Raw genomic sequence first — 15,626 nt, forward strand, 5'->3', positions numbered from 1 at the left:
TAAAACTTACTTTTAAAAATATTTTACTTTTGCTGGAAAATGATTATTTTAAATGTTCAAAAATTTTTATTTGCATCATACATTTATGTCAGTCGCTACTTTCCATATGTCATTTGATATATTACCATTTATAAGTAAATACATTACTTTATATGTTTCCCAGCATGTAGTTATAAAGTTATATTCAGTATTAACAGATTTTACATTGTTATTTAACTTTTCACTATAAAATTTTTATTTTGTCCTTTTTAATCCTATACTGAATAAAAAACAAAGCTTTATATTTCCTCTTTAATATATAAAACCCAGATATATTTAAGATATATAAAGAGATGTAAGTATGTCTATGGCATTAAAATTTCATGGGGTAGGTGATTAGGAAAAAACGTCTATAAAAGGATCCTTAAGGGATGATAATGAAAAAAAAAAAAGGTTGAATAATACAGGAAATAATTTAAAACAAAACTTTGATTTTTATAGTTTTATATGGCTGCATAACTACATGTAGAGTAAATATAGACATCTACTTTAAATTTTATATATATTATGAGTATCACAAACATATATACATAGCTCAGTTCAGTTCAGTCTCTCAGTCGTGTCCGACTCTTTGCGACCCCATGGATTGCAGCACGTCAGGCCTCCCTGTCTATCACCAACTCCTGGAGCCAACTCATGTCCATCTAGTTGGTAATGCCATACACATTGTTAGATATTGCTATACACACAGTTTTGTGTGTACTGGCTTGGAATATAAAATACAATTCTTAATTTTATGCAGTAAAACACACTGAAAAACACAGAGACAAGGAAATGAATTCAACATGAATCTTCAGGATGATAATAAATCTGCCCTTTAATGACTATCTCTCAGATGCTGGACACCGTTCTCAGCACAGTAGAAGTATGCCGCATTTCCTTCAACCCTTTTTATATCTTTACATTTTATATATAAGCAAACTGAAATTCAGAGACATGAAATGCCCAATCTTAAAACGCTAATTAGTGGCAGATGTCATTCAGCTCTGGTTTACCCCAAGACCCAAGATCTTTTTGCTCTTTTTGTCTCTTCTTGACCTCGAACAGCATGCAGTGTGGAAGTAATGATGAAAACATGAGTAAAATACACAAATGCTATGAGATATATACAGATGAGTAAGTTATTTAGTAAGCATTTGTTGATGAGTGTAGTATATGTGTTTACAGTCACCAAGTTTGCAGTGTGATTATCTGCTTCATTGGTAAAATAAGGCTCATCCTGCCACCAGCTTCATAGATGATTTTGTGCGTATTAAGCGAGACAATGTTTGCTTGGTTCTGAAGTAGGAATGGCTCAATGATTCTTAAGTGTTATGAGCTGGACATTATAGAACACATAAACCTGCCTAAAATAATCTCACAACCCAGTTTCACATGCAACTTTTACAGAGCCCTAAAAATCTGTGCAAAGACAGAGTAAGTATAGTCATTGCTGTGGGTATTCAAGAAGTAAAAGGCGCCTGTGATGCTTGGACAAGACAAGGGCAGGAGAAAGACCTCCACCTGAACTCTGAGAGACAGATAGGACTTTGGAAAGGCAGAAAAGAAAGGAAATTTATTTTAAGCCAGGCCAGAATAGAAACAAGATACAGAGCAGGAAATAAGCTTAGTCTTTAGGGAATCAGACTTTGTGAAACACAGACTTGGAGAAGAATGGGAAGCAAAACAAGAAAGGAAGGCTGATGCCAGATGACAGAGGTGGAAAATCGGTGTCCAGTTCTTTGGGAAGCTGAAAGTCACTGAAGGATTCTGGTCAGGTGAATGAAATGATGCCTTTTAAAGCCTCCTTGTGACATTACTCAGGAACTGGAGACATATTTGGTACAAGAAAGACAGTACTGAAACCATTGCATTAAATCAGAAATCCATGCAGAATGAACTAGATGGGATGGCAATGATGGAAATGAAATGGTCAGTGTAGGCTGGAGTGGCTGTCTCCCCTCTCCCCCCAAATAATCAATAGCTTTTGGGTATGATACAAGGAAAAGAAGTAATTAGTGACAACTGTGTGATTCCAAGGCCTCAAAGAATGTGAAAGATCCTTACTATGAATAATGTAGAGGTAAATAAACAGACTTCATAAATCTTTGATTCTGTACCTATTACATCTAATATGATTATAAATAAACACAGTTATATAAAAGGGTGGCACTAGTGGTAAAGAACCTGCCTGCCAGTGCAGGGGATACAAGATGTGGGTTCAATCCTTGGCTGGGGAAGATCCCCTGAAGAGGAAATGGCAACCCACTCTAGTACTCTTGCCTGGAGAATCCCATGGACAGAGGGGCCTGGTGGGCTATGGTCCATGGGGTTGCAGAGTCAGACAGAACTGAAATGCATACATGCATATAAAAGGGACTTCGATAAAATATTAATTATAAGCCAGCAAAATGCTCAGATCTTGCATTGTAATTCTGGAAACCATTAGCAGAGAGATTATGACTGAAGTGCTTAGATTAGATGACTTGGCAAGGGATACAAGTGACTAGAACCCAGTACTGTGTGAATGAAATCTCTCTACTACTTCAGGGAGCCACTGTCTGCACTTGCATCAGTGTGAATTTATTCACAGATGCCTGTAAGATCTTTTCCTTTCTGTCAGTTAAAGTAGGCTACCCAAGAGTTTTACCTCAAGTGTCTTTGGAAAGGTAAGGACTCCCACCTCTCACACTAAGTAAAGCAGCACAAAGAGATGAAGCAGGGGAAACTGCCATTAGCACATCATGCTTAAGGTCAAGTCCCCTAAAAGGGAAGGTTCCTAAAAAAATTTTTGGTGATGCATATGTTTATTCATCAATTTATTTATACTTTTGTTATAAATGTTGGAGTTATACAAGGTTTCTTTACATGCCCATGCTATATGCCCTGGCCATCCTAAAGAACAAAGTGCTGTGTTCTCATTTGGGGATAGAAAGTTCCTAGGCCTCAGGTGGCAATGTGTAATGATTCGTTATAAACTGTTCACAGAGTCAATCTGTTATGCTTTATCCAGGCTCTTTATGAGATCTAATGAAACATATGGTGCTCTATATGCTAAACCATAAAACCAGCTTAAAAATAGGATGGGAAATAATGTTGAATAACAAATGTTTATTTGAGAGTGGATATGAAATAATATTAAGAAAAAAATTTTAAAGTATTAATATTTCAATATTCAATCCTTGCTGAAATAAAAAATATGAATTGATATGTTGAGAAAAACTAACTGAGATGGAAGAAAGGCAACTAAATGCTATAAAAGATATAAAATAATATATTCATGTTTACTTTTTGTTTTGGGCCAAAAATCTTAAGACTCAAATGTTTTTAGTTTTAACATCCATCTACGAATTTGCACACCTGATTGTATGAGTGTTAAATGTTGGTGGCATGTGTGTCTTTCCACAGAAATACTTACTTTATATGGGTAAGCTATTTTGTCTGTAACATAGATTTTCCTGTGTCAGTCTAATTTTATGTTCATAGTGCATTTTCTAATTTGTCTTTTGTTTTATTTGATAGAGAAATATAGCATGTTTCACAAAAATTCTTTTAATCAACTGTGTTTACTTGGAAATAATTTTATGTTAGTAGAGGATGCAGAAAAAAGCAGATCAAAGTCATACTCACTGTGGTAGTGCTGCTGGCAGGGAGCGTCTAATAATTGAATGGACTTGTCTGTAAACATCCAGCTTAGACATGCATCGGCAGGAGGTGTGATTGGCAAAACTGATTGTTACTGGTTTGGGGCCTTGAGAGAGAGGCACTGTAATTTCAAACAACTACAAAGAAGGGACAAAAAGAAGAAAGATTATATAGATACTCTAAAGCATTTCTGTGGTGAATGTCGGAGCCCCAAAAGTGCAAGTTTAACTCTTCATGATCAGGGAGTCCCATATAATGTATGCAGGATGCTAAACTTTTTTGTGATTACAAGGAAAAACTATTTTCTGTCGAATCAATATCCTTTATCAGAACAGTAAACAGTCCCTGTGCTTATCTCATGCCCCTATTATTAAGCATATTAGAATTTTGATAACCAACTAATGATTACAGAGATGTGACAGACCAATGTCACATGTTTCTTCAAGGAAGAAAGGATTGTTTCAGTCTTTGATTATTCCAGGGGGTTAAAAAATGGCACAGATATAAACATCTTTGTGATGCAAGAACAAAGCTATTGGCCACAAAACCTGGAAATGTTTGGTTACGTCTTATTTTCTATAACCTGAGTACACACACACAAAATACCTACATGTAAAACTGATTTTCATTCCAAATGAAATTTCAGCTTCAAAGTAGTTTTACATTTTCTGATATATCTTATGAGTTTATTATGTTTAAAAGAAAGATACATTCATTAATAGATGAAGCATCATTTCTGCTGTTTTTACAAAAGCATTATGAAAATATAAGTGTAGAAAAGGGTAGGACATCATACATGAGGGTGGATTAGAGTCTCAAATTTTGTTTAAAATCTTATTCTGAATGACTTATTAATGGAGAAGTTTAGTTTATCTCTTCCTTCCACAAAAACAATGTTTTAAGTTGAATATACAAGTAAATTAGTGATTAAGTAAAACTAAGGATTTAAATCCCAAAGTTTCTTAAAATCTAAATTATGATCAGTAATAATAGTAAAAGCGAAATCCTGGCCATTACCTGCTTGAAACTATCAGTTCATAGTAATTTAACTACAGTCACACCATGTGTTACTTGGTATCTTTATGGATGTTTGAGTAGTGCTAAAAAAGACAACACACTCTAGAGCCTTGTGAATCCATCTTCTGCTGTAATTTCATGGCAACCATGGAAGATCATGGCAAATATTTAGGGAATAGAAATAGTTGTCCATTTTGTTTATGCCTAGAGGGAGATTTATTGAAATGAAGTTTGAAGAATGAAATATGGAAATACCTAAATAATAAATGTACATTTTCTTTACTTGAAATGTACTTATTAAATATTCATGTAAAAGTTCAGCTACTGTCTTAGCATCAGCTCCTTGGGAGGAGTTTGAGAACAGGCTCACATCCAGAGAGGGCACTTTATCAGCAACCACACTTATAAGTTGTGTGATCTTAGAAAATTCATTTAAGCTTCTCGAAGCTGAATATTTCTTTTAAAATCAGTCAATTCAGGACAACATTTCACCCATTAATTCATGGGACTGTGATACATATTTTGATTGCTCTGTAGATGTCAATTATTTCCATACATTCTCAAGAATTTAGATATTTTTCCAGAGTACTTTCTATTCTGCATAGAAATCTCAACATATCCCAGTATTATAATTTTGACCAGTTTCTTCTCTAAAAAGACATTTGTTTATGTAGTTTGGAGGAAACCTTTTTTTTTTTTTTTTTTTTTGGTAAAATACCACATTGGCAGAAATCTTTTGCACTATGCCTAATTCTTTTAAGAGAATATAATTCTGTACTATCTATATATACTATAGTTTTTCTACTTCTTATAACATATCTGGATCCTACATTAGGAACCAGCATTATAGAAATAAGCATTTTCTAAACTCATTTAATTTTATTTAATTTTTATATTTACAAATTAATTAAACCCTGTCATAGTGGAAATGATAGGAAGATGTATAGGTCAGCTCACAAAAACCTAAGAATTTATGTCTAATTCTGCTGTACCCAGATGTATGTACCCAGAACTTAAGAGAGCCAGTTAAAGGCCATTGGTATTAAGACTGGAATTAAAGTCTTGGACACTGATGACATTACTTGGTGAGATCATTCTGAATGAAAACAGAACATGTCTAATAATAGAAACCTGCGCAACAGGGAACATGTAAAAGATGAAAAAAGATACATGAACTAGTAAACATGCCTGGGAAGAATTATGACCTGATGTGGAGAACCAGGAGGGGGTACTGTTGAGTGGAGGGAAGTAAAAGAAAGAGAGGGGACCCTGTGTGGTGACAGGGTCAAACATCCTCAAGTGTGATAAGGACTGAGTGGAGATAACTGGGTACCAAGGCAGCTCTGTGGGCTGAAGCGGGCAGGGGTCAAAGGGCAGGAGCAAGTGGGGATGGAGAAACAATAAAGGTTGCCTCATATGATTGGGGAGGGAGGGATTAGACATTTCAGACCACAAGGGCATTTCTGCTTAGAAAATGCATATAAAAACACTGCAAGATCTAGCATTATCTCAAGTGACACAAGGCAGAACAAGGCCTGATAGTGAAGGATAAGGCACCATTTGAGATAACAGCTATTGGGGAAGAGTGAATGATGGTTTCCCACCCCCAGACCTCAGCTGCATCCTTCCTCCATTCAATGATTGTTGCAAAACCAGGTTCCACCCTGGCATGACCTCCAAAGGGGAGAGAGCACAGTAAAGGAGCATTATCAGTGATCACATACAGACTTCAGCCATTCCTGGGTGGATAATGTCCACAATTAGGACCCACCCCAAAGCACCAGGTGTGTACCAGGGAACAGAAGATTGTTCTAGTGAAGACAGAGGTCAGTAAAATGCACATTGAGAAGCATCTTCCCAGTGAAGTAAGCCTGGCCCTATACTTTCAAAGGGTGGAAGGGATTCTGGTTGGTGAATAGACTAGCTATAAGGATAAAAGGACAGGTGAAGGGGCACTAAAAAAAAAAAAAAGTCACTACAGAGAACTGTGTGTTTCCTGTAAATTAAAAATTTTCATAAGCATTAGAGCTGTGGAGGAGTTTAGGAGAAGAAATTATAATTAAGGAAAATAAAAATTTAATTATTGATGTTATAGGAATGTTTCTTGTTTGAGTCTACGTAGGTAATCGGCCAGTTGAATTAAGTTAATTTGATCAAAAGGAAGAAATAGGCTGAAAATCAAAGTAAAACACCTTTTCTTCTCTTGAAACACATTTTCCACCTCCAAATTTTGACCTGAGAGTTTTCAGGTGGTTTCCTTAATTCTCTACTTGACTGTGCCAGTGTGGAAAAAATTTAAGGGCCCGGAGAAAGATGGCTCTGACCAATATTAAAAGGAGAAAGATTTTTGATAATTAGTTTTATTCATCCATTAACTTTAGAAAAATTAGAAACATTCACTGAGATGTGCTGTAGGTGTGGGCATTAAGCAGTAATTGTACCTATGCCAGCTGAAGATAACAGTTTCATCAATCAATGATTGAAAACCATAGTTAAGCAAAACTAACAATAAGAGCGAATTTGGAAAATAAATCGCTGTATACGTATAATGAGATTAGGTTAGAATTATGAACATACCAAATAATTTATCACAAATGCTGTTGGTAAACAAGAACCTGCAGTTTAATCCCTTTATGGAATCTTTGCCTGCTATTTATATAACGGCTGAAACCAACACAGTGACTATAATTTTCTTTCAAAAGAGTTAAGGTGTAGCTAAACACATTAGTGTTTGAAACAATAGATTCTTTATACTTTAATACAATAAAAATCTTTGTACTATTGTCAGATTATTTTGTGCTTTAATGTGTGCACAACAGTACTTTCTATTTTAAATTTAAACTTATAGAGTACAAAGTTTATGCACTATGTTCAGTTTTAGCTAATAATTCTATGAATATACATATACCTAGAAAATACTAATTGATGATGATAATTATAACTTGTTATTTTGAACATGAGTTTCCTCAAATAGTTTGATGTCATACAGTGAACTGTTCTTGAACAATGGATGTTTAGCTTGTATATAATTTGGCATCTAAATAATAATAAAACGCACCATGGGGATTGATGTTATACTATCAGTATATGCCTTTCATTAAGAGTCACTGTTTTGAGAAGATCAAAAAAATTTACATAAAGATGGCATTTAAACATGGATGGAAACTGAAAAACTTTTTTGATTGTGTATTCAGTAAAACTGTAATAAACAAGAGGAAATGACAAACATTTCCAACTAAGAGGTCCTCATTTGCTATCAACTGGAATTCTTTAATAAGAAAATTTAATGGTCCATTCCCACCAACAAGAATGGACTTCAAATAAAGCTTGAAACAATAGGCTGTTTATCCCAGCATAGCAACAGTTGTAAAGCAACAATTCCTTTTTCTACTTCTCTTGCAGGCTATGTAAGAAAAAGGTATAGGATTTCCTTTTTCGAGAAGATCCTGGATTACAGGTTAGTACCAAATTCTAAAGAATGTTTGAATATTTGGCTACAAATATGACACACACACAAAATGCCTTCCTTTATAACATACTTTTATCTCAAAATGTGACCAGTTTCTCTTCAGAGACTAGTATCTCACTACCGGATTTAACTTAAATATTCCAACTTTGAGCCTGTAAATTAAATGTAGACATAAGGTGTAGCCCCAGAAAGCATGGCTAATAACTGCAGAGAAAGTGAAGTCCCTCAGTCACGTCTGACTCTTTGCAACCCCATGAACTGTAGCCTACCAGTCTCCTCTGTCCATGGGATTCTCCAGGCAAGAGTACTGGAGTGGGTTGCCATTTCCTTCTCCAGGGAATCTTTCCGACCCAGGGATCGAACCTAGGTCTCCCACATTGTAGGCAGGCGCTTTACTGCCTGAGCCACCAACACGGCTTAAAGACTAATAACTGCAAAATCCAATAGAAAAACTACACAACATTTAAACAAATCATCCTCCAAATGGGAAAGAGGAAAACTGAGGGTTTATTTTTAACTGAGTTTATTAACCATATGGCTAGGTATCAAGAGGTTATGGAACTTAAGTTAGGTCTGGGAAGACAGCAGGTCCTTATTAGGACATCTGATATTGAATTCATTTTACATGTTTTTATATATAAAATGTACATACAGTAATACAGTTAAAATAAAAATGCCAATTCAGGAGTTTTAGAATTACTGAATAAAACTTGTGGACATGATCAGTACCTTAAGTTGGAAAAAGTGTTATGTCTAATAGATACATTAATTTTCTTCTGAAGGCAAATGTGAATCTTAAAGAAACTTCTGATAACTGTTATTTGTCTAGAGTTCTTTTCCCACATCTGGGAAAAACCTGATTTCCAACAACTGTTCTTGCCAAATACTACTTAGCTAAAGATTCAAAACAAATTGCGTTCCACTTGTTAAATACATATGAATGTAATAAATTAATCCTTCAGACTGCTAGTGTTCTGTTTAATTAATGGAAGAACTATCCCTGTCAGCAGTGCAAAATAATCCTTCTAAGTTTCACTCCACTGCTGCAGTTTACTTAGGATTAAGTGGCTTTTGCAGTGAAAGACAATTTTAGGAAACATTTACTTTAACTCCAACATATCTGTAGCAGTTTTGCTAATCTATATGCATAATTTCCTTATAAAATAACAAAAAAATAGAATGGCTCTTTCTTTTTAAGATGGCAATATGGAATTTTAAATAATGTGGTTCTTGTACATGAGAATGAGGAAAGGAAGTTTAGCGCCCAGACAGCCGCTTCTTCTGTCGGCAGGAAAGCATTGTTTCTTTAGTTCTAACTCCGAGTTGTCCACAGGAAACCCATGGATTTAGCAATTCTTTTTTCATTCCCATCTTCAGTGAAGCTGCTTAATGACAATACCAACATTTAAATAACTCTTTATCCAAATGTTGGCTCGAAAGCAGATGCCTTCTGCTTCTGCCATCAAATAATTTACATTCCTCAAAATCTGCTTTCTACTTTTTGGTTATGTGTCTTAAACATACAACTTCTCGTGAGAAAATAGGCTTGAAGCATATGTTTAGGAACGAGGTCAAGAGGACATCCGATCTGTGTAACTTTTCAAAGTTGCTTAGATATTACTTGGGAAGGACTTTGAGGCAGTTGTTGTCGATTAGCTCACTCTGGAATGCTCAGTGCATGTGGTTTTACTTTGCAGCTCACGGCTGGCTTCCTCACACATGCTGATAACCTGCCCTTCGTGAAGCACCATAAAAATGCTCTATAAGTTTCTACTAAAAACTTGGGTTGTACATTACTTAAGGTACTTTGTCCTTACAGTTTATATGATTCTAGTTGGTGATTTGGTGCCAAAAGATGTCTGGAATTCCTGTAACAAAACAAAAACTTTTTTTTTTTTCCTTCAGAAAATATCAGTAAGAAACTTCCTTTTATGTTTGAAAACAATCATCACATGCTCCCATTTATACTACTCGGAAAATACAATAAAACAGGTAATTATATTAGTAAAAATGTCAAAGACAGAAACAGTGCCTTCAGCAATTTCATGTCTTGCGCTCCTTGGTTTGTGAACCTTCTTGACAGGCACCACCTAGTAGGTGCTTCACCACACTTGCTTAATTGAATTAAAATTTAAATTCTCCCTTTTCCTATTAAAAAAATCTGAGTGGATTCTTCAGGTTGGAGAAGGGCATGAAGTTACAAAACCAAAGAGAGAAACAGATGGGACTAGCAACGACTGAATACTGGCCATCCCTCAGCATTGGTTTTCAATCTTCCCTCCTGATATGAGAATTCTCTAAGCAGTAACAACCACATCAAGGCTCCAAAAAACCATTCATCAATGTGAGGTTTCTTCCTGGACCTACAGCTGAAGATCCAATCACTGCTGTAGGATTCTAAAATTACATGCCCAATATTCCTCTGGTATCTCCACCTACTTACCACTCAGATGCTTCAAAATCAGCCTAGTTAAAACTCTACCTTTGACCTCAGATCTGTTCCTTTTTATCTAAGGAGCTATTCTATTTAGTGCCCAGTGTTTACTGCGTACCAACTACTGCACTGTTATGCCCCATAGTGATAACCAAACACAGTCTTTGCTTTCTTAGGGTTTAGAGCATGGGAAGTAAAATGATCTGACTGGTAAGGTGATGATGCTATGTTGGATGAGCAATAAAGGCTGCTACGGAAGCATAGGACAGGATGCTGTGAAGATGACATTTATGTCCAGGCTTGAGGATGAGTAGAAATTAGCTAGACAAGTGGGGATATGGAGTGGTGTGTAAGGAGATGTTTCAAACACAAAGACCAGTTTACCTACACATTTGCTGCATGCTGGCTCAATGTCAATAAGCAATGTTACTGGAGAGTTTTGAGCAGTGTCAGATTTATCATTTAGAAAGAGGAAACACTGCTATAATGTGGCAAAGGGATTGAAGGGAAGTAGGAAGAGGGCTTTGACATCAGTTTGCAGCTGGTCCGTGCATAATGGTCCTGGTAATGGATGGATGTGGTCCAGACCAGGGGGAGGTCAGCAGATTAAAGGCACTGATGGGTCCCAGAGATGTTGGAAAGGTATAGGAATCGCTGATTGGGCTTTTAGTGAAAGGAAGAAAAATCGGATCAACCGACTAATAAAAGAATGGCATCATTTACTAAGACAGAGAATACTGAAGAAAGAAAAAGATTTATTGACTTATTTGTGAGGATGCTATTGGGGGCAGGGATAGGATGGGATGTGGTGTGTGAGGGATGGGATCTGGTGTGACACAGACTGACTCTGACTGTTTGGGGGAAGCCCAGTCACGAGGTTGAGTAGGTTGTGGGGAAACCACGAGAGAAGTCTGAGGTGGAGATGAAGACTTAGGGGAGGGATCCCCAGAAGAGCAGAGAGAGAAGGTGAGGAAGGAGAGCATGTACAGAGGAGGGTGCCCAGGGCAGGACCCAGAAGACTAAGTGCCTCCTTCCCAACTTCAAATTTTTAATTGCAAACTCAAATTGACTTCAAATTTTTAATTGCAAAACTCCTGAAAATCTTTTAAAAATTGAAGTACTAAAATGAAAACTACCCCACTATTTATACACAGTTAAAAATTGCTGCTTTGCAGATCAGAATTTATAAGAATTGTGAAAAGTGATTATTGTAAGTATCAAGTCTATTGAAAAGGATCCAAACAAAATGGGAAAACAACATAAACCAACAACAATAAACCAGACAGACTTCCAAAATGGTGCAGCAAATTCCAGTTGTTTTTCTTGAGAGCAGATAATAGGGAGGAAGCAGGTAAATGAATAGTAGCAACATCATAAATTTATCATAAAATAATCCTAAATTCTGTGAAGTCTTGAGGTGAAAGAAGGTGAAATACAGCCAGAACTATTTCCATATGATATAAAGTAGACTTAACTTTCTTCCAGGAAAAAGATACCATGTTTGATGTTTACGTACTGAGGCTACTGGATCAAATTCTGTTTTACTTACACGTAGCACTTAAACTGGAGAAGACAATGGCACCCCACTCCAGTGTTCTTGCCTGGAAAATCCCATGGACAGAGGAGCCTGATGGGCGGCCGTCTATGGGGTCGCACAGAGTTGGACACGACTGAAGCGACTTAGCAGCAGCAGCAGTTAAACTTAGCACTAAATGGTCTTAGCCCTGGAGACTTAGAATTTCTGAAGCCTAAGCCCCTTTAAGGCCTCCACCGTGGCAGAGCAGTTTGTATGCTGTGTAATACTTGTCCGTACATAAATACTTTCACTCTGATACCAATTAGGTGAATATGTGACCTAATTGGACCACTGTCCTAATTAGAGAATAAATATGCAGTGGTCACAGAAAACTGCTAATGGTTTGTTGAAGACTAAATATATTTGTTTTGCTTACTAACAAAGAACTGATTTTCTGTTTCCCAAATTCAGACTTTTACCTAAGGGACTCCAACGTGGCACACACGTAAACGCATATTTAGTAAGCTGATAGTAAGAGAAAGAGAATGTTGACTTTTGCTTGTATTAAATATAAATGGGAAAAAAAGGAAAAACGTCTTTCCAATTTGTTAAAGAAATAGATCTTTTTAAAAGATGGAGCCGCAAAAAAAAAAAAAAAAAAAAAGGAGCTGCAATTTATAAAAGAATCACTTAAAAATCATGCAAGTGAGTTAATCAGATGTTTTAATATTATTAAACATTAAGAAATTGTTTTAAAGTCTGATTGAATACTTAAGGATTAAGGGTCAGAGAACCAACTCCCTGAAAGTGTAGGGCCAATGCTGTGGACGTGTCTGTATCTTCATCCTTTTCTGGTGGGAGGGTCCACGGTTTTTGGGGGTCCTATAAGGGGGTGTGCACTCCCTCTGTGGTGGGCACCTGGATGTTCAGTGCATGAAACAGACCTGTTCTTCCCTTTGTGGAGGTGACAGACATTAGTCAAATAATAAGGACCCTATATTCTAAACTAAATGATTATAAGGTATAGTTGTTGTTTTGAAAGAAAAGTATTAGAAACCACAAAGAATTTTTAAGAATACTGAGTGTAAACCAGTCATAAACATCTCGCCCAGGACTTCCTGGAGCCACGCGATACTTGAGGTCTGAAGAGCTGGATCTTGGCGGGAGGAGACTAGAAGGCCAGGACGGCTCAGAGGTGTGTGCAAAGGTCTGGGGCGGAGGGGGAACTGAAGGAAGCTGAGAACACGGGGACTAGAAAGAGGGAGGTCAAGGGAGAGTCGTGTTAGAGGATGCGGTGGGACAAAGGCAGAGGCAGTGATAGAGAATTTGGTCTTATTCTAGGAGCAACTGGGAATCGCTGAAGGCCTGTTACTCTGGAAACCGATAGCAGCAGTCTTACGTGTTTGAAAATATCCCCGGGGGCGATGTAGAGGATGGATATGAAGCAGGGACAGCAAAGCCGAAGAGCAGGGAGGATGGTGTTTTCTAAGTTGGAAAGTGCATCACAAGTGCCTTGGACGACAGACATGGTGCTGGGCATGGGGATTCGAGACACTGAGGGGACAAAACTAACAAATTAACATCTGATTTAGTGACAGTCCCGTCAGAGACGATTTCCTTCTTTCTGACTAGAGATGACGTCATGCAGTGAGAGGGAAAACTAGAAGACCAGGTGCTTTTTATGGTGCTGTTGTTGTTTGGGGTTAGTTTGATGTCGCAGAGAAAAAGCCTGACTAAGGAACTTTACACAAAACGTTGGGCATTGGTATCTAAAGAAGATATATTCTGAATTATTTAATGTAAATATTAAATTAATCATTAATGTTACTCTATAAAGCTTGATACATTGTAAAACCAGATTCATTTAAAACACTGTCTCTAATTAACACACAGTAGAAGAATTTGTGGGGGATTAGTAATGAAACAATAGCATAGGACAACAGACCGGTTCCAAATGGGGAAAGGAGTACGTCAAGACTGTATATTGTCACCCTGCTTATTTAACTTATATGCGGAGTACATCATGAGAAATGCCAGGCTGGATGAAACGCAAGCTGGAATCAAGACTGCCGGGAGAAATATCAATAATCTCAGATATGCAGATGATACCACCCTTATGGCAGAAAGTAAAGAGGAACTAAAAAGCCTCTTGATGAAAGTAAAAGAGGAGAGTGAAAAGCTCAACATTCAGATAACCAAGATCATGGCATCCGGTCCCATCACTTCCTGGCAAATAGATGAAGAAACAATGGAAACAGTGAGAGGTTTCATTTTCTTGGGTTGCAAAATTACTGCAGATGGTGACTGCAGCCATGAAGTTAAAAGATGCTTACTCCTTGGAAGAAAAGCTATGACCAACCTAGACAGCATATTAAAAAGCAGAGACAGTTCTTTGCCAACAAAGGTCCATCTAGTCAAAGCCATGGTTTTTCCAGTAGTCATGTATGGATGTGAGAGTTGGACTATAAAGAAAGCTGAGTGCCAAAATATTGATGGTCTTGAACTGCTGTGTTGGAGAAGACTCTTGAGAGTCCCTTGGACTGCAAGGAGATCCAACCAGTCCATCCTAAAGGAAATCAGTCCTGAATATTCATTGGAAAGACTGATGCTGAAGCTGAAACTCCAATACTTTGGCCACCTGATGTGAAGAACTGACTCACTGGAAAAGACTCTGATGCTGGGAAAGATTGAAGGTGGGAGGAGAAGGGGATGACAGAGGATGAGATAGTTAGATGGCATCACCGACTCAATGGACATGAGTTTGAGTAAGCTTCAGGAGTTGGTGATGGACAGGGAGGCCTGGCATGCTGCAGTCCATGGGGTTGCAATGAGCTGGACACGACTGAGTGACTGAACTGAACTGAGTAATGAAAAATATCTTTGGATGTTGTCAACTGTTAATTTATTTTCACCAAGTAAATAAATGAACTATTGAAAAAACAGGAATTTTCAGAAAAGAACAACAAAATTCCAATACTACAATGGCTGTCATTCAAATCTAATATGATATAAGCACTTAAAAAATAAAATTTTGCCAACTAAATCTAATAAGGCAGTTCTAAAGTGATAAATTATGAGCTCTTAATAGATACATTTTGTTTTACTTGGTAAAATAATTCTTTAGAAATCTATCATTTGAGTGTATTGCATATCATCCTAATTTTAAAAGAGATATAGCCCTTTATTCTTTGGAAAACTCAACTGGTATATCTAGGCCTTAAGAAAAAAATCAACGCAAGTTGATATTTCATTTAAACAAAGCACAACAGTAATAAACAATATTGTCTAGGATGCACATTACACCACTTGACTGAAGTATTTTAAAATATATAAAACTAAAGGTATTCAAAAATGTTTTTTACAATAATTCATAAACCCTCATTTATTTTCTGTAACTTTTAAAAAGTCAACATGTTTTTTTTTTATCAGACTCAGAAGACCAAAATTCCTTTTAAATAAGAGTTTAAGTTGAATATAAAAACAGAATTATTTTTAATCTTAATATCTTTTAAAAATCAATACTACCT

General features: G+C 36.7%; 1 protein-coding gene across 1 annotated transcript in view; it reads right to left on the minus strand.

The window, feature by feature from the left end:
• The window catches only part of LOC120860535 (vascular endothelial growth factor C), an 83,982-nt gene that overhangs the window by 8,120 nt on the left and 60,236 nt on the right, over window positions 1-15,626 (minus strand). The window contains exon 4 of the mRNA XM_040236358.1: window positions 3,649-3,800. Coding sequence (XP_040092292.1) covers window positions 3,649-3,800 — 152 coding nt within the window. The remainder of the gene's footprint in view (window positions 1-3,648; window positions 3,801-15,626) is intronic.

The sequence above is a fragment of the Oryx dammah genome, unplaced genomic scaffold, assembly GCF_014754425.2.
Source record: "Oryx dammah isolate SB20612 unplaced genomic scaffold, SCBI_Odam_1.1 HiC_scaffold_11081, whole genome shotgun sequence".
Lineage (NCBI taxonomy): Eukaryota > Metazoa > Chordata > Mammalia > Artiodactyla > Bovidae > Oryx > Oryx dammah.